Raw genomic sequence first — 25,239 nt, 5'->3', positions numbered from 1 at the left:
TGAGCTGAGCCAAATGATCTGGCTCACTAAAAAGAGCCGGAAAACCCATCAATAGTGCCTGTTGCTGATGACGTCCGTTCACGCCCCCTGTTGGCCAGGACCAACAAATACAATCACATTACTATTAAATGGCTACTGTAGTATTTCAGACAGGACAAAACAAAGATTTGTACATTTTCTGTTTATTTGGTTCTAAGAAGGATTTTGCTTTCATATGTACAAAAACAAACAGTCTGGCTTTTGGAAACCAGGGCACCTATCAAGCTGTGTGAGGCATCTGCACAGCATTCAGTATGAAGCAGTGTGATACAGTAAACAAGACAACAGACTCCTTCACTCATTATTCAGTACAGTGGAGGTCTGAGCAACTATGGAGATGTACACACATCAGTAATTTGTCTGAATGACCATTTTGACAAGCCATGTTGACATGGATACAAATCATAAGCACTTACAGGTGTAACTTCCAACATATTTACATGCAAATTTGAATATGTACACTGACCCATGACTTATACACACCCCGCTCACAAAGAGGCTTTACGTTAATGATAAGTACACATTTTGGTTTGCTTTTCACGGACATGGCTTACTGCTCAGCTTCACAATATGTTTTCCTAATGACTTCACAAGTGTACCGTTCTCGCTTCAGAGTGCGATTATCACACTGCATAAAAACAATGATCTATAACCAAGAGTTAGACAGATGCATTTACAGATATAGGCTAGTAAAAGAAAGTTATGACAGCAATCCAAAACACTGGAAATTATTATGTATGATCACACAAGGGGGGATTTTTCTCTGGTGCATTATCTTAAGTCACTATAAATACAAAAATATCACACCAGCATCACCCATGCCACTTTAAAGCTGTAGGGGCCAAAGCATGAGGGGCCTGTGTCTGAAGTACTGATAACATACAGCACAAAGAGATGAGCTCACAGACAGAAAAAGAAGACAGTCTGTTAATAAAAAGCCATGTGGATAAATAATCTGTTAAAGACAGAATGAGGACGACAGGTCACACCACACAGGGGGACACAGACACTTTTCAAAATCAAGAACGGAGGACTATGGCAATGATCATGATATCTAAGAGACAGGTTGAGATGTTTCAGTAGCAGGAGGGTCAGGAGGTGAAACTTGAGTCAGTTGTAGAGTCCTCCTGGAAGATTGTTCAGACGCGAACGCAGCTCCTTCCGGACCTGGGTCACCCTCCCCAGTTTACGTTTGTATTCCTGAAAGAGTCCACAGCAGAAAAGGTCAAATAGCTTATAGATTGAATGAGTGACATTGTGATTTTTGAATTTTTCAACAGCAATTTTGGGGAAACAATTTGTGGCAAGTAGACAGTTGTAAGTAAGGGATTGACATGCAATTGGAAAATCTGAATCAAGGATAGGAAGACCACATAAAAATGGAAATAAGGTTATTTCATTAATATGATAGCTTTGTATTGCATTGTGCATTACAGAATGCGGTGTTAGTTAAAGGTCTAACTGATGTTTAATGACAAGTTTGGATTTCTGGCCAAATACTTCCATCAAACATGTTGTGTTTCATCTGAAAACACCACCACATGTATGAAAAAGGTTGCGTGAGCATATTAAATACAATACTTTTTGGCTGTTATGTTTGCAACTCATTTAAATCTTTCAAACAACTACATGTATGATGTGATTTGAAATTAAAAAACGTGTCACTACTTTTGCCACAGCTCCGTGACTAACTTGCTACATGGTTTATTTTCATTTCCAGCTATGAAACACATGAAAGTCAAAATAAAAACTAACTTTCTTCCTCCAAATCGATTTTGAGAACATACGAAGCAAAGAGGGTTCAAGTATTTAGGTTTATTTTTACTCTCTATACTAAAGACGACCAACAAAACTGCAGGGGAGTTATTATAGTATATCCTATGGGCTTACTAGACTATAATAACATTTCACAGAAATAATGGCAGTCAGCAAAGGAACAAGCCATGTATATATAATTTATATGCACCAATTTTTACTACTTAAAGACACAATAACAGTTTTACTCCAATGTTTCATCTTTGCTGCATGCGTGTGCTTATTGTAGGTTTGCCAAACAGCTGATGCATGTAGGTGTGTGGTGCAAGAACACATTTCCTCACTAAGTTCAATGAACCACATCTGAATAATTCCTTTTGTTTCTATTAATATCACATCATGTCATCAGTACTGACAAAAACAGGCGTAATAATCCTGCTCTGTACCAAGATTCATAAAAAACTGTCGTCTCTTCTTAGTTTTGGTTTGAACTGTAATAACGTGAGTTTTCTTCCACAAATTCTATTGAATTGAGCTCAATTTAACTTTGAGTGTGTAGCTAGCAATTACTGTTTGTCAATCCTGTTAAATACTGTTATTATAGACCATCTTTGAAACAAGTGTAACAGCAAAATAAAAGCACTCACAAAATCAGTTTTATTTTTTATTTTCAGTTTTTCTTTTATTTACAGAAGATTTAACTGAGTGAAGATACAAATATGAAATCCTCTTGGTGTCCTGTGGATAAAGGCTGGACAGTTATTGTCAACACAAAAAAAGGATGGTTACGAGACAACATGAAAATCTGTAGTTACGTTTTTTATATTTTGGTTGATACTTACCTTGTGGGAAGTAAATATACATCGAGTTAAGATTGAACTGAGTTAACTGACAAAGGCTAAAAGAGCAAGCATCTCCCAGTGAGAAGGGAAAATGTTGCACGTATATCTTATCAGGAATCGTTCTTTCCTGCTGTAACGCCAGCAGGAACTGACAATCAAATTAAAATCTAGTCTGATTCAGCAACATAACAGGCACTCTGCAGAAGTGTGCAACATGCTGAAATACATGAAAAGAAATGTTAATTCAAAAGAAGTCCGAGCACACAGCTACACGAGACAGATGAACACCAGGAATCAATAATGATGACATAAAGGAGAGGTGGACAAGACATACAGTTATTGGAAGAAAAAAACGGGATTTACGCACTTCTAGTTTCTGCTCATTCTGGCTCAGACCGTCCTTCTGGCTTTGCAGGAAGACCGTTAGTGTGCGCGTGAGCTGCCTCCGATCGTCGATCTCCGCCGCCAAGCGGCCGCTGTAGTCTGCTAGCAACATGCAGGCCTCCTCCACCAGCCGGGAAAGCCGCTCCCCCGATTCTTTATCTGAAGCACAGGGAGCACACGGAGAGCCGGGCACAATGCTTAACAATAACCAGTCCAGAGGGTTCAACTGGATGTCATTCAGTTATCCATCAATACTGATACAGTGTAAATAGCTATCGTATAATCACTGGGAAATCAAACATTGTTTCCTATGATAGATGGAGGTATTTTAGCCCTTTTTATCTTGGTAGTTTCAGTGTCCTGCAAAATCCAAAATAAAAAAAATAAAAAATAATGTGAATAAATGTAGCCATTAATCAATCTTTTTTATCTTTGTATTAATTCCCTTATTTATTTACTCTTCTGTTTAATTTCCACTTTTATTTATTTATGTATTTATTTGTATTAATCTTAAAATATTTGTTTTTATTTTTCCATTTTTTTTCCACATTGAGTGACACACCCCTCTAATGTATGTACAGTATGTGTATATATGCACGTGTGTGTGTTTGTCTTGTCCGCTGCATTCCTCTCTCACCCGTATCAATAAAACAGTTTAGGTATACATTTGTTTTGTTCGTTCATCCTGCAGGTTAAGTTAAGTGAAAGTTGGGGAATGAATTAGGTCTTTTGTATAAATGCAAACCGGGAGTAAAACGTTCAATGAATAACTGCTCCACTATATCAGGCTTATTCAAATGGCGGCCCGTAGGCTGAATCTGGACCCTTTGAGCATTTATATATGAAAAAAGTATTAAAATATAATAATTTCTTCCAATAAGAGGGTTAATTCCCATTCATCAACGTTACCACTCACATACCACTGACGCTGTTACAAACTGTTAAACGCTATATCATTGTGTTTTTATTTAAATAACCTGTTAATGAGCTATGGAGCAGACTTGTGTGTGTGTACGACATTGTGCCGTGTGCCGCCTCCTACCTGTGATCCTGTGAAGCAGTGACGTGTCTTGCACTTCGGCAGGAAGGGAGGAGATGCGCTGACGCAGCACTGAGTCGCCAGAGGCTGCGTTTTCCAGCTCCTGCAGAGCTCGGATTAACTCTGCTGTCTGAATAGTGTGGAGGGAGGATGATGAGCAGATAAGGGAGGAGAAAAGGAAGGAGAGAAGTTAAGGAGGAATGTATGGTAATATTAGGAGTTAACATAAGTATGTGTCAAATATGAAGAACATTAGAGAGGCAACAGAGAAAGGAAGTATCCGAGAGGAAGCTGTATCAACTGTAAATCATTAAAATGACCTTTATGTGGTTGATTCACATCCTGCATTTATGGCTACACTTGTTTAGGTAATCACCTGTGGTGGCTCTGCTGGGGAGCTCTGGGAAGCAAAGTCCTCATCATCTGGTCGGATCTCCTCATACGACCTCTTCTTAGCCTTCTTCTCTCCATCTAGGATTTACAAGAAAAGACAAATAGAGCTTTCCATGAGCAACAAACAAACAGCCGACTACTCATTTAAGTCCATTTTTTATTCCAATAAAATTGTTTTAATTAACAAGTTGCAATACGCTATGCGTGTATATTTTACGACCACTAGCACATGCTCTATAGTGGAGAGTCGTCTACAGTGTTTGAAAAATATGAAATGTCCGAGAACACTTGCCATTGACCAATTATGCAAACTAATGTCAGATTTTAAAAATAAAATATGATGTATTGGAACTTCCTGTAATAACATATATGATTATATCTTTAAGTATATATGTTTTTCCACATCATACATCGGGCATGCTGTCGTGGAAATGTACCTAAAAGCACTCAGAAATGAACCACACGAAGCATTTGACGGGTTTGAAGCAATGATATAACGAAGAAATATAATGCACATTACATTCTGGAGAGAGAATTTACCCAGTGACAGATTGACCACTCTCTCTCTCCAAGTTACAGAAGTTATTCACTATTTATGCTCACAGCAAAACTCACACCTCTTTACAAGATTGTTTTTTTAGATGTTCTCCACCAACCTATAGGATTATGCCACATGTTGCAAACACATACTTTTAATCATTGTATAAGACACTTCATCTTAACCTTTTGGTAAATCAATGTTTGCCCCCAGACCCCCCTAGCTGGCTATTTTTCCTCACTGGCTGGCTACTCCATATCCATGTGGAAAGCCTTGGACAAAGAAAACATCATATATAGAAGTAAAAATCATTGTGTCTTCCAACTTTATTAATAAGAGCTGTGTGTTGTTTTAAACCATTCAGTCTTACAAGACTGAGCTAGAGAGGTATAAACCTGCAGATCGGCAGGGCAGGCAGTCACATTAGCTTATTGTTGTAAGTAGTTAGTGTCGTGTACTTACAAAGGACTTGTGAGAGCTGATCCAACAGATTGTTCTCGTACACAGCTCTCTCCTGCCAGATGGACAAAACCCGACCCAACTGTTTCTTACAGCCCTCCTCGCCATCTCTGGACAGGAAAACAAGACAGAACAGGCACGTCCACTTTAAAAAGCCTTCTGAAATTCAGCTGACGTTATGGCTGGACAATACAGGTATAAATTGGGATAAATTCTTTGGAAGAATTTATTTCAATGTGAATTATATATCAATGTGTTTAGGTTAGTCCCACCAGGTAGTCCAAGTGATGTAAATTACATTTTAAGTTGAAATTCTCTTGTTTCCAAAACCACGCTTGAAGAAATCTGACTTCAAGTTCTTATATTGTTAATTTTGAAATCAAAGTTGAGCATCAATATATACTGTAAAAAATGTTACTACTTAAGCCGGCTTGGGGAGTAACGGGCTACATGGAACGACGTTACGTAATTAGGATAAAAAAAAAAAAAGAAGATGTATTCAGATTACTAATACATTTAGTAAAAATGGGGATTATTAGCAGGATTACAATCTAAAAATACTTTTTAAAATAAAGGATGATATACTACCATGCACATGCTCACACATTACAACACTTCACAACACGAGTCTCACACAATGACCTCCAATGTTAGTGAAAAGAAATGCTTTCCCAGTGTGGAAAATTCTCCATTATTTTGTATGTAAAGCTGAAAACGGGAACAACATTACAGGACAGAGAAAGTTGAGGCAGAGCAGGACGGTTTGTGTATTTTCCAATTCATCAAGATTATTAATTTTTACCGAGAGGCATCCCCGCATGAAAAGACAGTTTTGTAGGAAATGAGTGAACCAGCAAACATAACACATGACAAACCGAGAAATTTGCATGTAGATTTATTTAATTGAATTTAAATGTGTGCTGCTGCTGCTCCAAGTTAAAATCCTGCAACAGTAATGTGCCAAATGATTTGAGTTCTTGGATGATGACAGCATTTTCACAGCTGGAAGGCATAATATGCATAATTATTTGCATATTCGGCATTGACTTAATCCAAAAGTAACGGAAAGTAATCAAGTTACGTTTCTTTAATATTGTGACACTTCGATAATTCTACTTACTACATTTTTTAACAGGTAATTATATCAGAATACAATTTTGAGGTAACCCTCCCAACCCTGTACAGAAGCAACAGACAAATGACCCAGTCCTAAATAAGGTAAGTCAACAATGCATTTTCCTGAGCCATTTATAGAAATGATTTGTAATATAAAATCTGACCTGTACACGTGTTTGAATGCCTCAACAATGACCGGTGCAAAGTCCTGAGTGAATTCTGGTCCTTTCTTCTTGCTGTTCTGGATGACGTCATTGGCCAGGTAAAGGAAGGTCAGCTTGCGTGATACCTGAGCTGCATGAATTCAAATGTACACATACATATATTACAATGAGGCATTTAGTAATGATTTACATGACTGAACTTTAAGCTGAGCAACACAGTTGTAGGTCAATTAACCTACTGAAACTACGTACTATTGATTTAATTCTTCATCTGAGAAATGATTACAGAAAAAAAAAAAAAGGAAATTTGTAAATGCAACGCCATGTTTTCCCACCAAGCCAGACCATTATATACAGTATATTAAAGTTACTCTTTTCTATGTATCAAACACAGCAAATCACCTCTCAGCCACTAGTCACAACTAAGAACAAAATCTATCCAGTAAAACAACCATTTAGTCACACAGTTCATTCTCCACTATAACTACATATAAGCCTCAAGGGTTAGGGCGTAATCGTGCATAACTCTTTGTTGTGTTTGGACAGGCAACCATCGACACTGTGCTGAACATAAAGCTCCAGAGAAATGTACCATCTCTGTCCCCACTGCTATAAACACTGCACACTCCTTTCAGTCCTCAGACAGGCTCCTAAAATACAACAACCAGTGGGGATATCATTAGGTTGTTGACTAGCACCCTGAGGAAAAGTGTGCCACTATTAGCTACAACAACAACAACACCAGACATCCATACATACAAAATGCTTTTTTAAACTATTTCCAAACAAATATTCACAAGAACCCAAATTATGAACTGTAACTGCATACAATACATTTAGTGAACCCACGAAATGTAACTGTTATGATTCAATGTGGATAAGTTTGCTTACAGTAATTAAAGGCAGGTTAGTGATCTATACCTTCAATTCGACACGCTTTGTATGGCACATTAATGCAAAGAATAAATAATAATAACTTTTTATAAATCCATAGGCCACCCCTTACATTACATGTACACAGCAATGTTCAACACATCCAGTATTATTTTTCTGCAGTGAACGACTGTTAAATAGTGCAACACGTGATGTTTTATAAGCCTATTCTGGTGACAATGAGCCAACATTAAAAATATATATTGAATATCAAATTGACACTGCAAATCACAGGTGTTTATAATTCAATGTCTCTTAAAAAATGTAAAATAAAATGTCATTGTGCTGCCTTAACTGCTTGATGGAGTTAAAGCATTTACAAGAAAACAAAAATGATCATGTGTATAAGATTCTCACACTGTGTCAATGTATTAGTCACACTACAGCTTTAGTACACACATGATGTAGTTTATATTATGTTTTGTGATGCTATATGCTGGCTAAGCCTTTAAGCAGACTGATACTTCAGTATATCTTGTATCGTTATAGCTTCAGTGGAACACTTGAAGCCTTTGGGGCTTCAAAATACATATTTTAAACTAAAGTCAATGTTTGTGCCAGTGCTTGAGAGAAGAAAGAGTGAGAAAGAAATTATGAAAGAAACTGATTGAGAAACCACTTCTGGCCTAGCTTATGTTTTCTTACATCCCAGAAAAAAATGCAGGCCCATCTCAGTAGCTAGAATATCTAACTAGCAAGAGTAGCAATGGCCAACTACATTAAGATATTGATTAGCAATCAACTATCCCACATGTCCCAGGTCATGATTCAGGTGTTCAGTGTTGATTAACAGAAAGATGATTAAAGTATGAAATCTCTGGAGAAACTGGAGAAAAGGCGAACTTCTCAGCAATGTATCTGGAAAAAATGTTGATATCAGCCAGGTGAACTCAAACCAATAACTGAATTTTTCGGGCCACTTGGGAGCAGCAGAAACAAGTTGTCAACTGAAGCATTGACATATCGCCACCTTTTAAAGCTAGGGTTGGTAATGTTGAGAAACTAGCGACAGTACGCTAGATTTTAAAAGTTATCCAAAAAATAGCCCAGTGTTGCCAACTCTTTTCCAATGAAAGTAGCTGGCTGCACTATCTCCAAGTCCCTAAATCTAGCGAGAAAGTCGACAACCCGTCCCTTCAGGCCTCCCTCCAAAGCCACTCCCCTCTAATGTCTTTGAAGAACATTACCAACCCTTGCTTTAAGGTGATATGTCGAACTTGTTAGTAAACAGTTGCTTATTTACACATTCAGCAGTTACGGAGCAACATTAACATTCATTTGGAGTTGTGTCCACCTGTAAGTCCAATAATCACTCTTTAGTTTTCAGTCTACACCGACACCTGATGGAATAATATCTGACTCTTTAGCTGCTAAATGCCATGTTCACCAGCTAGCCACCAACTGTATCTGTCTGCTGTTTGGTGTTAAGTTGAGGCCTGTACTACAAAGTACTGTACTATGATTTGGAGTTAGTGAGGTAACTTGAGGGTTAACTCTGGGTTTTCAGGCCTATGATGGTGGTTCCCTTCTGACCGGGGTAGATCGCCATGGTAACTTATGCTGAACACCTGCTCCGGAGCAGCTTATGTTCCAGATAAGAGATCAACTCATATAAAAGCACCGCCTACTGACCAATCAAAGCCCTCTGTGCAGATTGTATGATAATATTACACAAATACGAAGAAATTACAGTCATAATCCAGGCTAAAAACAACACAGTTTAAACTGACAAATGCAGAAAGGACAGCAGGCATTATGATGTGCTGGGTGCTTACCACTTTGAATTTTGTTTTTATATGTATTTTTTTACTTGCTCTCAAGTCTGTTTCACACCGCCGGAGTTGGTGAAGCAGCTGAAAGACGGCTCAAAGTCATACACACCGCCACGTCATTTTCAAAGGCCATAATGACGTGTAATATATTCATCCATTACATTCTGAAAGCTCTTTATAACATCACTGTCACATCTACGTGACTATGTCTGACCTTTGGATATTCTGTTAAATTAATAAGTGTGTAGATTTACGCATTCACACATTGGCAATTTTTTCTTTTACCAGCTGTCCTTCCTGCATTTGGCAGCTTCAACTGTGTTGCTATTAGTCTGGATAATGTCTTTAACTTCTTCGTATTTGTCTAATATTATAGTTTGCTCTCGGTTAGTAAAATGTGCCGCTCTGCTAACAGTAGGCTTGTCAATGTCTGTGATTGGTCATATGCTGCAAACACCGCCACTTTCACAGAGTTGATAACCAGTCATAGGACCGCTCCGTTGATTGGAGTCAGGTGATGATTGTCTGTAGGTTCATCATTACAAGCGACCCCCTTTCACATTAATTGTTTTCCCACTGTCATTTGATTTTGGTATAAATATATCAATTAAAGGTCCCATATTATGCTCATACAGAGGTTCATACTTGTGTTTTGTGTTTCTACTAGAACATGTTTACATGCTGTAATGTCAAAATAAACAACTTTATTTTCCTCAAACTGTCTGCCTGAATATGCCTGTATTTACCCTCTGTCTGAAAGGCTCCGTTTTAGCTCATTTCAACGGAATTGCGTTGCTAGGCAACAGCTTGGGTCCATGTCTACTTCCTGTCAGCTGATGTCATTCACATACACTGCAACAGGAAATAAACTGGGACACATTTAGAATGTTTACGTTTAAAACCGCATATATTTTATATTTGTGACATCACAAATGGACAGAAATCCTGACGGCTTGTTTCAAACGCACAATTTTCAGAATACGGGCTGTGTGTGTATTTCTCCGTATATTAAACTTTTCAATACTTTCACAGTATTTATATAGCACTTAAACCTGCTTTATACTATAACAGACATGACAATCTCAGTTTTTTTACAATATGGGACCTTTTAAAGCTGCATTGATTGGTTTGTTGGCCACTTGGTGGCAGTAGAACAACCTCTTATCACCTTTTTAAAGAGGTTATGGTAAATGTGTTAACTAACAATTGCTTACTTACTTACTTACACATCCCACAGATGTGGAGCAACATTCATTTGTGATTCTGGCCACCTGAATACTCTTGTTTAGGTCTCCTCTCCACCAAAGAGCTTTGTCTTTAGACTCTTTAGTTAAGCTAAATGCTCCACTATGTTCACCAGCTAGAAACTAACTACTGTCATGTGGTGCTTTAGCGTAAATGGACATATAATATTTGCAATAATTGGGGTCAACTTGGTGGTAATGACCACGACAACGTTACATCTTATGACGGCCTTGTATCAGGGCTAAAGACCGCTCTTATCTTGTTTACCAAGGGCTGACATTGATTTAATAGATTTAGAAAGCCACAACGTCAATTTACAGTGACTTTATTAGTCCTAAACATGGTTAACGTTAGATAGATAACGTGGTTTAAGTCTAACTTAAGTCACAAAGGTGGTGAGACTAAAACCTTTTTTTCAGTTGCTAACGTTACTGCTCCAAAGTTGACCGTTAGCAGTTAGCCGTTACTGCGCTAACAACGCGTTGCCTAGTAACTTTAACGTTAGCTAGCTAAGACGTTGGAGATTTAAAATAACGGTTTAGCCGTTAGCTCCTGTTGCCAACGGTTACACTAACTGTTAACGGTTACACTAACTGTTAACGGCTACAGCTGACTGTTAACAGTTACTCTAACTTGTTTGCGTGTTGTAGAGGCAGGTAACTAGGCAACTAGCTTTAGCTCTCTCGTCGACCTTACCTTTCTTCAGTTCGTTGATCCAAACGTTGACGATGGTCCTCGAGTGTTTTCTATGATGAATGAGCCACAGAGACAACGTCTGCACACTTTGCTGTGAGTTACTGAGCTCGGATAGTTTCTTCTCTAGAGCCGCCTCAGAGAAAGCTGACATCTTGGACGAGATTAGAGGGAGGACGAGCTACTGGGAGAGAGAGAGAGGTTTAAGGTTTCTCCCAGATGTTGTTATCTACAGCTAGTCAGCCAGTCACCACGGGGACTTTAGCCATGCCATACGCTAGCAATCCCTATGTAAAGACTGGTTGTTAATGCTAACTAGCTACCGTCCTCCCTGTGCTGTTTAGAGGTGGCTGCCTTGCTCTAGTTTGCCTTGCAGGTTCAGCTCAGGGGGGCAACAAACCACAGCACAGCAGTCTGCAGGAGCTGCTTCCGGTGGTGCGTTCAAAGTCAGATGGAATTTACAGATAGGATTATGAACATCCACCTGGCAGCTATCTATGACTGAGCATTAAAGCTGCAGTGTTTAGAAATGGAGCAAATGTGATTTGAAAAAAAGTTATTTTTATAAAACTGTCACTATATTCTGACAGTAGTGCATGAGACAGGTAGTCTGAAAAAAAAAAATCATGTGCCTCTGTGTCCTCTGGTGCTCCTAATGGCCTCTGCAAGATTTCACAGACCGGAGGAAAATCAGAGCCGAGCTGGAGCCTTGCCGTCTCTGAGCAGCTGTCAATCACTTGCAAACTCCAATCAATCAAACGGTCAAATTGTACTTTGTACTTATGTATACATTTTCTTTTTAATGTGAAAACGAATAAACAAAGTGTGGGGGAAAAAAATTGTACTAGACCAAAGACACCTTGTCTAATAAATTAAACAAAATTGCTTTTGCATCATTTGTGTGTTTATTGTGGGGCTATTGCTTTACAGGCACAATGCCGGAGTTTGTGGTTCCCTCTCATGTCTGAGGACAAAAATCCTTGTTGAACTTGACTCTGGTTGAGGTTTTGCAGACAAACACACTGAGGCTCAAATCTCTCCAACAGTGAACTTTCTCCACCCTTTATAATGTGAACTTTAATTTCAACATTCATTGTCCTAATGCAATAAGCAATGCAAGTAGAACACAACAGCAATGATTCAACCTCCTAAATGAAGAAACATAAAGACGTTTACGAAACATATTTATTATGCACCACAGCACTGGGCATTTGCATAGTTACACCAGCTGCTAACTTAAACTCACAACATACATACATGTTACATAGCCTTACATTAGCAACAGGTGATAGAGTCATCACTTGCATCATTTTCCAAATTTTGTTTATAGCAACCTGGTGTCAATATCAGTATCATTCCATTATACACCATAGTCAACATAAATATAGCCTACTATCTTCTGTGGTGCACAAAATAAGCAAAAAGAGGTCATCCAAAAAAAAAAGTTGAGATAATACACTCAAGCACAAACCTATAAAGTAGGCCATTACACATTTTACAAATTTTAAAGTAAATTCTTTTTTGGAGTTATTCAGGCACAGCTTGTACATAACAAATGCAGTCGCAATGGCATAATGGTCCAAAAGGAATAGAAAATTTAGGTATTAGTAGAAGTATTATTTGTAATTCAACAAGTTATTTAGTGACAACTATAAAACAGACCCTCAGTGCAATTTGAAAGCTTTATAATTTCTCTGTTGAACCAATACAATTGACATTGAAAAACTGCCAGCTGCTGTACACAGTTTGATGCTTTATATTACTGAGCATGTTTCTCAACCTCACTTGGTTTGGACGCATGTAAAACCTAGAAACATGAATAAATGCTAGTACTTATCAGTTTAAATGATCTCATTATCCCCAATATTCTTGAGACACTATTATCAATATAATTTTTGAATAACAAAAACATAGGCTATCATCGTAAATGTCCTTAATTCTGAAGCAACAAGCGCTATCTTTTGTTTTAATGTAAACAGATGATGCAACAGATACACTTTTACTTAGAACACCTATATGCCCAAGCACATCCAAGGAAATATGTCACAGTCTAGGCTCATTTCAGTTTGATGGTCCACAGTCGCATCCGTTTTTAACATTTGGGTAAAAGAAAATGTCACTATCATATATATTTTGTCACATAAAATAAAGTTGAAACTTAAAATGAAAGCGGACAAAGCTGAGATTTCAGAGGCTATGAAGGTTGTATCACTACAGGCAAAACATCCCTCCATTAGGAGATTCCCATCTCTGACAGAGACCAGACACACTTATTTTGGAAAACATAAAAAAAATACCACAGCAAAATTAGAACCGGCTGGACCCTTTGAGTGCGATTTCATCAAGTGGTGACAACCGTCTCTTCAGTAGAAATGTGGCGATACATGCAGAATTACAATTCGGGATATGCAAATATAAGTGGAGTTGTTCAATCTGAACTCCCTGAAATCATCAAATCTGACCAACCGGCGGCTCTGAAATTAAGATCAGTGTGGGCTCCATAATACAGAGCTTGCCCGGGTGGGATGAAAGCATTTGACTGGGACATACCCCCACCACCACTACCAACTTCACCACCACCCCAACCGCTGACTGGATGAGGACAGGGCTGGTCAGGGTTTGTCAGTTCAATATTGTAGTTGGGGTAAGACATCATCCCATGGCCTACCTGGAAGGCTTGATGGGCCGTAGGTTGTGTCATATAACTTTGTGAAGCTGTCTGGAAATGACCAAAGGTGAACTCCATGTATGTTTGCAATCGTCTCTGTTCAAACTCAAGAAACTGCATTCTAGGCTCTAGTGCAATGCTGCCATTGTGAGCACGGGGATCTCCTAAGTAAGGATGCGTGTTGTTCCTAGCAGCACCTGAATAAGCAGCCAGTTCACCAGACAAACCATGCTGTCCCACACCGCCTGTCTGAAGACTGGTATGATCTTGTGCCATGTACTGATTCTGGGGTTGTTGTTGGTAATAATGATGAGCCGCATCTGAGCTCATCCCGTTCTGTCCTTCTCTTGACACTCCTGTGCCAACTTTACTCTGTGAAGATGAGTCGTACCACTGCTCAGTGCAACCCGCCTGTCGTCCGTAGGAAGAGTTATAAGATGACCAGTCCTGAGTGTTGGACACAGCAGGCGACAGCCCCTCATGTTGAGTCTGTGGGCTGTCATTTTGCCACTCTTTGTAAAACCTTGATCTTTCTTGAGAACCATGCTGTCCGTTGTAATTGTTTTCCCCAGAAACCCTTTGGTAGTTTGCTCCAGTTGTGTTTTCTGACTGGTTGAAGTATTCATCGTCATTGAGATAACCGTCCACCTCTTGATACGGAGTGACGTTTCTTTCTGGTTCCATGTATTGACCAGCGTCTGCGTCTCCACTATAGAGGTCTTGCTGAAGTTGTGAGGTGTGTTCAGCGTCGTCAACTGTAAATGATCCAGTGTCGTAGTCCAACTCACAGTCCTGTGACTGGGACTCTGGCGAGGGAACGAGATCCGAGTCGGATGGAGTAGAGTATGCAGTTGATACGGGGAGGCTGTCCATGCTGAAAGAGCTCCTCTCCAGCAGCATTGAACCTTCGTTAAGAGGCAGGCTTACATTGAACACAGGATTAGTCACTTCCCTCATTTTCCTCTTTGCTGTCCTCTTTTTTGCAGATTTTGACGGCACCACGGCACATTTCTCTGGCATGCATTGATTTGAAGTCTTGTTCAAACTTGTCCCTTAAAAGAAAAAGTGTAAATTGGAGCCAGAGAGCTTGAAAAACAGCAGGAATCCACAAAAATATTACATAACATTTTTTTTCGTTTTGACCCCCTTCAAGTGAACCGCTGCTTCCAAAGACACACACCTCTAACAGCTATTTTCTGCTTTTGGGTGTTAGTATGTGTCCATCCATTACACAGCATCTTTACACCTGGAAAAGAAGAAAAACAATGCAGGGGGCATACAAACATACATAAAGCCTTGCACTAAAAAATGCACTGGGTGAAAGAATAAGTAAGGAGTTAAAAAATTGTGTTTGAATGCTGGAAAAGAAACATTGAAGTGGTTGAACACAGGTAAAATAAAAGATTTAAGGAGTGTAAAGAGAATAATAAAGAGTGAAGAAGATACAAAAAGGGGTGAATAACACAACAGTAGATGATAAAAGATAAGTTTAACTCAGTCCTTTTAGATCCCAAAGTTTAAATTGCTTTCAAAACTCTCCTCCCTATACTTTTAAAAGGTGGCTGAATAAGTTTATCCTTTGCTCCACTGTGGAGAACAGAGGCTGTGGTCACCTTGGATTCATGGTGATTACTGCATGCATTATTATTTTTTTTTTTACAGCCACCTTTCAAGCCTGGAGGGAGTTGAGTGTTTCAAACTTGAGACTTTGTGGAGCATCACTTTTATGCAAAGCATCAAGTATTACACCAGGGCGCAGGGAGTAAATGAAGTGTTATACTTGCATCACAAATCACTCATCAAGAGCAGAGAGTTGGAGCTAAAGAGGTGAATGGTTTATGGCCAAACAGGAAAACAGTGGATGGGCATGCATCTGTACTTACACCAGTGGTAACTTTTGCCAGTCAGTAGGCTACAGAGGGTTTCTGGAGCGTTTACCACCTGGGAAAATGAGATGTTTGAACACTTTGATGGACAGATGAGTACAAGTGAGCTTTACACTTTCATGGTAAAGAACATAAGAGTCATTTTACACCTAGTGTAGCATAACCGAGTATATAAAAGTATGTAAAAGTGGTACCTTCAGCTCTCCTCTGCCCTCTTCTTGCTCCACTTTCTCGGCCAGTGATTGGAGAAGTTGATAGTTGTCATTGATATCTGCCATCATTACCTCCACCTGCTCAGGATGAATTTCCATCTACACACAAACGTTTTCAGTGAACTTAAAAGTTAAACCAAGCATGTTCTCTACAGCCCTTTGGAAGCGTAATAGTAAAGTATTTTAATGTATTATTTATCCACAACAAACTGACCAAGTAGTTGACGAGATGGGAAGATCTGGTTAGGTGATCGATGATGTCCTTTTTGTTGGATCTGATGCGGCAGCAGTGACATAAGAAACAGCATGTGTGGCCATCTTCACTTCTACATTCAACCACGCGGATAAGACCTGTTGCAAACATGTAGAAGCAGCTTCCTTTTAAAGCAATAGTTTGACATTTTGGGAAACACACGGATTCACTTTCTTCCCACGAGTTAGATAAGATCAATAGCACTCTCAGGACTGTACGGTTAATATGTCTCTACAGACAGCAGACAGTTAGCTTAGCACAAAAACACTGGAAACTAAGGGAAACATGAAGCTATGCTAAGATATATACGTATATTTACCATACGGATCTTCTCATCAAGAATATGAATAAATATATTTTCCAAAATGTTGAACTACTCCTTTAAATGATCCATGCCCATAATATATGCAGTAGCACTCATCATCAGTAGAATTCTCACCAGAAGATCCACTGTGAATTACTGATGTACGGCACTGATTATTGGTTATGGTGCAAGTAACAACAATTCAATTTTCTAAACAGTTTCAGTGCACTACAACAATCAATATGTTCAGAAATATTGTATCCTACAACTGACTGCAAATGTGTTCTTTTTAATCACGTTGAAATAATGGTGCCTTCAAATGAAACTTGTGAGCTTGTGTTTAAAACGTGGGAAGTCGTGTACAAGATATGCTTGACGTTCAAGTGAATGTAAAGGCATAATGACAGAGGAAAAGGACTAGGCAGTTGGGAATATCAACATTTTCCTCAGACATATAAAATTACAATATACAAATAAAATTTCAATATATTCACTTATGTACTGAAAAATGAACTTCCATGGCCTCCCCCATTTCTAACAACGTCAACAAACAAGCCACAACTCGTGGACTCTGAGCTTTCAGAAACTTTCCACTTACGAGGTTGTGAATACCACAAGAGGGGGGCTTTCATATGGACTCTTCTCGTGAAAACGGTAAACACAACCCCATTTGAAGGCACCATAAGTTTGACATTTTCTGTATTTTCTAGCACCCGTTGCTATTCTTTATCTGCGCTCACCGATAAGAGGCTTGGTTCCTGTGTAGCCATCAAGAAAGCTGTCGCTGTTCTCTGACGGCTCAGAGGGTTCAGGTGATGATGTGTTCTTTAAACTACCTTCTGACTCGATAAAAGCTACAGTTTGGTTCGTCTCTGCTGAGGTCTGAGGAAGCAGTACAATCCTCTGCGATCGGATGGGACTGTGCTCCAGCTGCACAGATGTGGTCTCTGAACGGCTCTCGGGTTCAACCTGCACCTGCCCATCTCTTAAGATAGTTATCAGAGTTACTGCTGTGGTGTTAAAAAGAGAAAGAGACCGATATGGAGGGAAAAAAGGAACGTACATATGAAAAATGATGCCACAAAAAAAGAAATGGAGAAGACAGAGGGTGTGATTGAAGGGGTGGAGAGGGTTTGAGAACCACTGTTCTCAACAAATGAATAGTCACTGACCGTCTTTCTCACTGTGTGTTGCCATCTTCTGGTATACAGCATCGTCAATCTCTAACCACTTCATATAAAAGGTGCAAAAAGATATGAGGACTCATATCCAAAATCTGTTTGCACAACAACAAACAAAGACACACACAGGCAAAATTGCATACCTGGACTTCTCCAGGTCCCTCTTTTCCCTCAAGTGTCTTGGCCATCTCCATTAGTGGCCAGGCCAGCTTAGACAGGTCACACTTCTCCCATTCAGACACCAAGTGGGGGTGCCAGGCTTTCTGTCGAGCAAAATGTGAATGAACTACAGTCCAATGCAGCATACAAACTTGCCATTGTGACTTCTTCTACAATACTACTTACAATGTAGTTGTATCTGTGGAGACTTCCCATAATGTGGTTTCGCATGTCAGCTTTATTAAGTCGACACACACACACCTCACACAGGTACAATACTTCTCTGTTATGTGTACCTGCCGCCTTCACACATTCTATAATACTGCCCAGGCCTGAATGTGCATAAAACGACAAATTATTTCAATACACACAGGACACACACAACATATACACAAATTAGGGGTTTGTTACCACAGACCAATAATGGGTTGTAGTCTGTTCTTGTTGCTCAGATACACCTTCAGAGAATCAAACAGCTGGCTTCTGGTAGAAGCTCCTACAAACAGAGAACGCATCAGACAAACTTAATTTGCAGAAAAATGGCGTAAGCATGGTAGTCCCACGTGCAGAGAGTAAAAGACATACCTTTAAGTGCTTCAACCGACTGCATGCTGCGGTTGTAGAATCACCACCTGCATACAGTTGAAGTTGGAGCTCACAGTAAGTTTAGTTTAGTTTATTTGTGATCAATTTATTCCGCAGATATATTCATCAAAGTTGCACAGAGTTATTCACAGAAGTTCTGGATTCATCAATGTGTCCCTGATACCATGTAATACAGTGTTCAGTTCGCAGTGAATGAACCCCGAGCTTTTCTTTACATTTGCCTTTATACACAGCAACAAACATTCTCTGAAGGGAGGGGCAGGGTTTTGATCAGTCTTAGTACTTTTCCACAATGTCACTGTGACCTTCCTCTTATCTGACTCCATTCTTCGACAACGCTGTCTACTGTTCATAACATTCTGTCCTCTCCCCCCCATCTGTTTTCTCCCTAAGGCTGTGTCCTTGAGACTGTTCTATCTACACAAAAGTATGTTTATGCCGTCCCACCCTTGTGACTCTGCACGAGAAGTCCCTCAGGCGCAACAGTATTCATCTTATAATTCTAGTCTAAACATCTTTAACCCAATGAACTCGTAACATAATAGTTTAAGCATTGCCATATTATTCTTCATGATATATTTCCAACAAGGGACAGTGCAATTTAAGAAATACACATGGTATAAAAAATGCTAGAACAAGCCAAAAGGCTATTTTTCATCTGTCGTCCCTGGCCAAGGTGTTACAGAAGGAATCCTAAAATACATCAGAACAAAAACATAAAACAGGACTTGCTGTTTAAAAGTTGGAAAAGGACAGAGTTGTTAAAAACAGTAGTGATATTTATACATATAAAATGACACTGCAGACAAGCAGGATATATACATAGAAGCAGCAAAAAGAGAGTTTAGTGCTGACATGTGTATGTATCAATCATCTATTGTTTTAATTGGGTATTGAAAGATCTGTATGTGTTAAGTTGTCTGATGTGAATCATAATATGAGTGTGCTGGTGTCCAGATGTCTGAACTACTTTAGTTTTCCCCTAAAATAAGATGAAAAAGTGAAGCAACAATAGGAAAGGGGCAGGAAAATATAAAACTTCCTGAATCATACTTGAATAATGAAAAGGTAAGAGGAGAAAGAGTATAAATCAGGGCCAGCCATGACAAATCAGTACAGACAAGTACTCATCAAGGCTCAGAAAACACTGGCGCGATAGCCTACATATGAATTGAATGATGAACTGCTGTGGTCTTATCTTGTATGTTTCTTTTTATTTTATTTTATTGCTATGGATCCTCCTGTGTGTTTGAAATACAGCTTGAATTGAATTGAATTTATTATCATTATTATTATTATTAGTATATGTGCTTAAATGTTTGTTAACTTCCATGTGTTGTGCCTGATGAACCCCTTGAAAAACGAGATGGTGCATCTAAAGAGGTTTAAATAAAGTGTCTCTAAATTAAACTAACCAGCAGATGGAGCTGCAGCATCATCACCCTGTTCAGACAGGATGCGTCTCAACACACTGAGGTTACCTGTGATTTATAAAGTTCAAATAACACAAGAACTAACTAAACCCCAGTAATAAACCCTCATCTGACCACCTCATTATTGTGACTTCCCTCTTATTCTTTCAGTGTCACAGAATTAACGCTAACGTACACAAGAAGCTCTCAGTCTGTAGTTAATTCACAGAGATGTGGACAGACTTACGAGCTGAAACCAACTGTCAACATTCTCCTAACCGTTAACCGTCAGTTAACGTTAATTAAGTTAACTATCTAACGTTAACTTGGTTATTGGATAACAATTAACGTTAATAAATCTTAATCGTGACGTTGCCTACCACAGCTGCTGCCAGAAAATAGTGAGGAGAACTGTGATTAACAACTTTTGAGTTTGTTTAAACGACCACATGCAGTTAGTTGGACGAGCAGCCAAACAATTAAGAAGGTAAACAAACACACTGACTACTAACTAACTGTAGATTATAACTCACCGGTAGGAAGTTATAGTGTCCGTTAATCGAAATCTGAAATCCGTGTTAAGTAACGTTAACCGACAAAAGGTGTATAAAGTTAAACGCACTACTGTTGTTGTAGCAGGAGGAGTGAGAGGAGCGTCATCAAAGCTCTCCGAGTCATCCAATCAGATCAACAGGTGTGCGTGTGTGCGCGTGCGTGTGTGTTTGTTTATAACCTTTATTTAACTAGGAAGTCACATTGAGATTAAAACCTCTTTTACAAGTGAGACCTCGCCAAGAGAAGGTCAAATAGCAGCATCCAACAAATAAAGACAACATTGACATCACGACAGCAACAATACATTACATCATTATACAGCGCATTAACAATGCAGCATGTTGGTCAAGTGTGTGCTATTTACTTGAAACAACTGCAGCTTGTAAAATAATTTAAAGAGATAAGGGTCTCGAGTTTAAGCTTGGCCTGCAGATGGTTCCAGGACCAGGACCAGGACCAGGACCAGGACCGTAGTGGAACAGGCTTGTTTTGCCAGCTTCTGTACTGATAGAAGCCACTTTAAACTGAAGCCATTTATGTGATCTTAGATTATAACTGTTGTGGAGAATTACAAACTTCTGGTTTAAGTAAGTCGGAAGTTTGCCAGAGATGACCTTATAGACTAAAATGTACCAATGTTGTGACCTCCGCAGAATGAGGGATGACCATCCTACCATGCCTTATAAGGTACAATGATGGGTCCTGAAGCCAACCAGCTAGAGCCACACACAGCCAGTGTGTGTGCGTGTGTGCGTGTGTGCGCGTGCGAGGGTGGACCAATTACACCATCGTAGTGAGGAAGTTGAGGTTAGAAAACATGAGGTTTAGGGTTGTTTGCATTTATTTGTGATGGTCAGTGACAAATTAAGTACTCAGATAGTTGACTTAAGTAAAAACAGCAATATCACAGTGTAGAATTACTCTGAACTTCAATGGACCTTTGTAAGAATCAGAAATGCTTGGTTTGCAAGTGAGTTACGACACACGATCGGGGGCTGGTGCTGTAGGCAAGATGAGGAGGCTCTGAGATTTTACACCTTGAGCTGGTGGCATGAATGGAGGAGGCTCGGGGTAAAAAGTTCAGAATCGTAAATCTGTCAGAGGTGGGACCAAAATAAGTCAGAATCGCTGAGTTTGCAAGAAAATAATGAGTTTTGGGCATTTTGCCCACCGAGGGTAAAGAACATGAGAGAGAATTGTGAATGAAGCTCATGGTATATAAGGAGGACTGGTTTGTCATGTAAGTCAGTCCTCCGTTCGAACTGACGACTCAAATAAGTGACAGAAATAAACACTTTTTTGAATTTCAACATGCTGAAAGGTTATAATGGAGTTTTTGCCTAATGATGCCAAAAATATTCTACCTACTGCAGGTTTAACTCTGCTCTGTGTGGAGAGAAACCATTTTACATTGATTGACAGATCTCTGTGAGTGAAGAAGAGCCCAGGCCAGACGCGTGAGAAATCACACCTTGACTAACTAAATCACCTTTTGCTTTGAGAGCTGTGTCTCTCAGACACCCTCCCACTGGGACTAGGACAGGGAATAAAACTCATCTGAACCAGCCACAGAATTAGACCTGAAGGAATTTGTCCTCCACACGCTGATACAGTATGTTGATGCTTTAATGATCTGTTCACCAACAAATAAAAGGAGGCCTGCGAGTTTGACATTGTAGCATTGCTATAATATCTAGCAGACGGGCCACAAGGTCAGTCTGACTGAAATGCAGTTTGCTCAGGAAAGTGTAACTTTCTTAGATTATGAAATCTCTAATAGTGGTAAAACACTGAGCTCAAAAAGAGTGGATGCCATCCTAAAAATTACAAAACCACGTACCAAAAGACAATTGATGTAATTTTTACAGATGATAGGGTACTGTGGATTTGTGACTACCTGATCCAAGCAGACCATTCACTCAGTAGATGAAAAGGGGGTTTTATAATGTCAGTATTGCTACAAGAGCACGGGGGGGAAAACAACGACTGGTTGCGTATTTCTCCTCAACATTAGACAGTGTAGCATTGGGTTTGCCTCACTGCATGACAATCAATTATTATGTTATTATATTCTGCTAGAACAAAAAACATTTGTCTCCAACATGTTGGCTTAGATACAATAATATCTAATATAATCTCTGCCTAATGTCAAGGTCACACCCTGTACAGCATTAAATCCTGCTAACACTAAGAATACCGATACAACATATTGCAAAAGATGTAATTCTTCATTATTGTGTCGAGCGCTATACACACGAAAACAACACTCCCATAATGGGAAACCAGGAGACTGGGTGCTGATAAAGGACCTGAAAAGGAAGCACTGGAGGAAACCCAGATGGACGAGACCCCACCAGGTGCTCCTCCTCATCACATCTACGGCGGTTAAAGGGAGAATCAGCTGAACACACGCCAGTCACTGCAGGAAGGTGCCAACACTGGAGATGGAGGAGGTCCAGGGTGAGAGACTCGGTCAGCAAACAAGCGAAGGAGGCCGCAGCGAAGGTCAACTGCCACTAACTTGAGGGAGAAAGAAGAAGACTTCAACGGATAACAGATGAGACACTCATCGTGTTTACATGCCGACCCATAACACTACGAGGTCAACTCTTGACAAAAGACCCTGGCATCCTTTTAGAAGAACAGGCCACGGTCTCAGAGGAACAACATGCTGCTTCATGGCTCTCATCATTGTTTTCAATAAACAGAATGTTAAAGTCAGTACAACTGAGCCATTGACCATATGAAGGGCAGGATGAAATCTCTCTGATAACTTGATCAATATCCTCTCTGAACAACCACTGTCTGTCAAAAGCTAATCTACAGTACAAATGTAATACAATATACAGTTCACTCGGTCAGAAGATGGTTTATTTCTGATATTATTGACAGTAAAGTAAGTCATCTTCAACAAACATGAATAGTTCTGCTGTGTTTACCATGATGATCGCTTGGAGTTTTAGAGGAAACAGAGCCCCAAAGCAGCCGACGAGTTTCTGCTGATAACCTCATCTGGTTTACGACAACTCCTTCTTTAATGCAGAGGCCTTGTTTCTCAGGATTTATGGCTGCAGTTGACAGGTTTGTGTTCAGGCATCTGTGCCTGTTCCTCGTCTCTTGAGCAGTCAGTAACCTCCATGTCTCATGTTTTCAGACTTTAGAGACCTACAGCAGGAGGAACACTAAAACAAACCTGTGACCCTCTGACCCGACACACTCTGAGAATTTACTCACTCAACTAATTTAATTCTTTATCAATGATATATGCTTATTGAACTACTAATGACACACACAACTATTAACTAATTAATAAATGCATTGATGAAAGAATCAATGAATACAGCGGTAGGCAATGAATGAATGAATGAATGAATGAGGACCACCGTATACCACACAAATCTGTATACTACTTTTTCCTTACGAAAAAGTAGTATTATTTTATGAAATATACTTAGTGTAAGTAAATTCAAGTATATTTCCCCCAAGTATACTTTGTGTAGTAAGTATACTAATATCAATGTACTAGTAGTATACTTGTTGTGTACTACTTCAATACTTCTTGGGACTAAATTGGCCCACTTTTTAGTTTATGAAAGTATACTCTAAGTGTAAGAATAGTAAACCTTGAGTACATAATTAGTTGTATTTTGTACTGCAACTATACCATGAACTATACTACAAGCGAATAAGTATGCTGTTAGTTTAATAGTTATATACTTGTAGCCCACTTTTTAGTTTACGAAAACACACATCAAATTCTTCTGTTAACTAGTTTAATAGTTTTTATACTGCAAGTATACTTGTATATACTTATAGCCCACTTTTTAGTTTATGAAAGTATACTTTGTACACTTTAACTTATAGTACTTAGCCAGTTATTTATGTGTTAAATAAAGAGACTTGCTCCTTTTGCTATTTGACTTGATGTTTTGTAATGATAAAAAAAATAAATGTTTTTCTCACATGCCTCCACGGTGAACGGAGAATCCAAAAACGTAGAAAATTCTTAATGAATTGAAGTAAATTTGTATAAAAACATCCGCTTACAAACTCTCACACACTTTAATAAGCTACTCAATCGAACAGTGAGCACAACTACAAGCCAAGTATACCTTTCTGTAGGCCTATAAGGCAAGAATACTTAATTATGAATAAACTTTTATTTGGTAAGGGTTGGCCAGATGGATTCATTTATGGGAGACCAACCAAGTGGTTGAGTATGTATCAAAGTCTCAATTGTCATACGTGTTATTTGCATTAGTTAGCACCCTGGAATGCGGGGGTGTTGGCTCTATCTGATGGTGCTGGTCTGTGAAAGCAACCCTGTAGTAAATTATGCTCCTCACCAGTTGGCACTAGTAAAACCCCTTTGATCATCATTCAGGAGACACTGGTGAATATTAGAGCCTGACTCACCAGGAGCATTGTTGGATGAGATTGCAGGCGGTGAGAAAACAGGCACTGTATTTAATTCACAAGGACATACAAAGTAGAGCTTGTTCCACATTACTTGTGCACATATGCAGATATGGCAGCGGCAGTTCTAGAGAAAGAGAGCGAGATGTTGCTTTTGCATCCTCTGTTCTATCAGAGGTGTTTTTGTGAAACATCTGCGTGTCCTTGGACTTGTT

General features: G+C 39.2%; 2 protein-coding genes across 4 annotated transcripts; both read right to left on the bottom strand.

Moving 5' to 3' along the window:
• Positions 1-165: 165 nt before the first annotated feature.
• On the bottom strand, positions 166-11,763 carry LOC141754311 (regulation of nuclear pre-mRNA domain-containing protein 1A-like). 2 transcript variants are annotated; one of them, XM_074613266.1, is made up of 7 exons: positions 11,376-11,763; positions 6,730-6,859; positions 5,453-5,559; positions 4,436-4,530; positions 4,063-4,189; positions 3,004-3,179; positions 166-1,239 (listed from the first exon to the last, which is right to left on the bottom strand). In XM_074613266.1, the coding sequence occupies exons 1-7, from the start codon at positions 11,524-11,526 to the stop codon at positions 1,150-1,152; spliced, it is 876 nt and encodes a 291-aa protein (XP_074469367.1). In that variant the 5' UTR covers positions 11,527-11,763; the 3' UTR covers positions 166-1,149. The 2 variants fall into 2 exon arrangements, with proteins under 2 accessions (XP_074469367.1, XP_074469366.1); XM_074613265.1 differs by lacking the exon at positions 166-1,239 and having other exon boundaries at positions 2,445-3,179.
• A 776-nt stretch (positions 11,764-12,539) lies between these two features.
• LOC141754029 (uncharacterized) lies at positions 12,540-20,752 on the bottom strand. Of its 2 annotated transcripts, XM_074612785.1 has the most exons (12): positions 20,587-20,752; positions 18,621-18,667; positions 18,454-18,531; positions 18,222-18,367; positions 18,020-18,139; positions 17,868-17,925; positions 17,436-17,705; positions 16,353-16,489; positions 16,121-16,237; positions 15,924-15,981; positions 15,221-15,286; positions 12,540-15,092 (listed from the first exon to the last, which is right to left on the bottom strand). In XM_074612785.1, the coding sequence occupies exons 2-12, from the start codon at positions 18,643-18,645 to the stop codon at positions 13,801-13,803; spliced, it is 2,367 nt and encodes a 788-aa protein (XP_074468886.1). In that variant the 5' UTR covers positions 18,646-18,667; positions 20,587-20,752; the 3' UTR covers positions 12,540-13,800. The 2 variants fall into 2 exon arrangements, with proteins under 2 accessions (XP_074468886.1, XP_074468887.1); XM_074612786.1 differs by lacking the exon at positions 17,436-17,705.
• Between the last annotated feature and the right edge of the window lie 4,487 nt (positions 20,753-25,239).

The sequence above is a fragment of the Sebastes fasciatus genome, chromosome 17 (genome assembly GCF_043250625.1).
Source record: "Sebastes fasciatus isolate fSebFas1 chromosome 17, fSebFas1.pri, whole genome shotgun sequence".
Taxonomy (NCBI): Eukaryota; Metazoa; Chordata; class Actinopteri; order Perciformes; family Sebastidae; genus Sebastes; species Sebastes fasciatus.
This window is presented reverse-complemented; position numbering and strand designations above follow the sequence as displayed.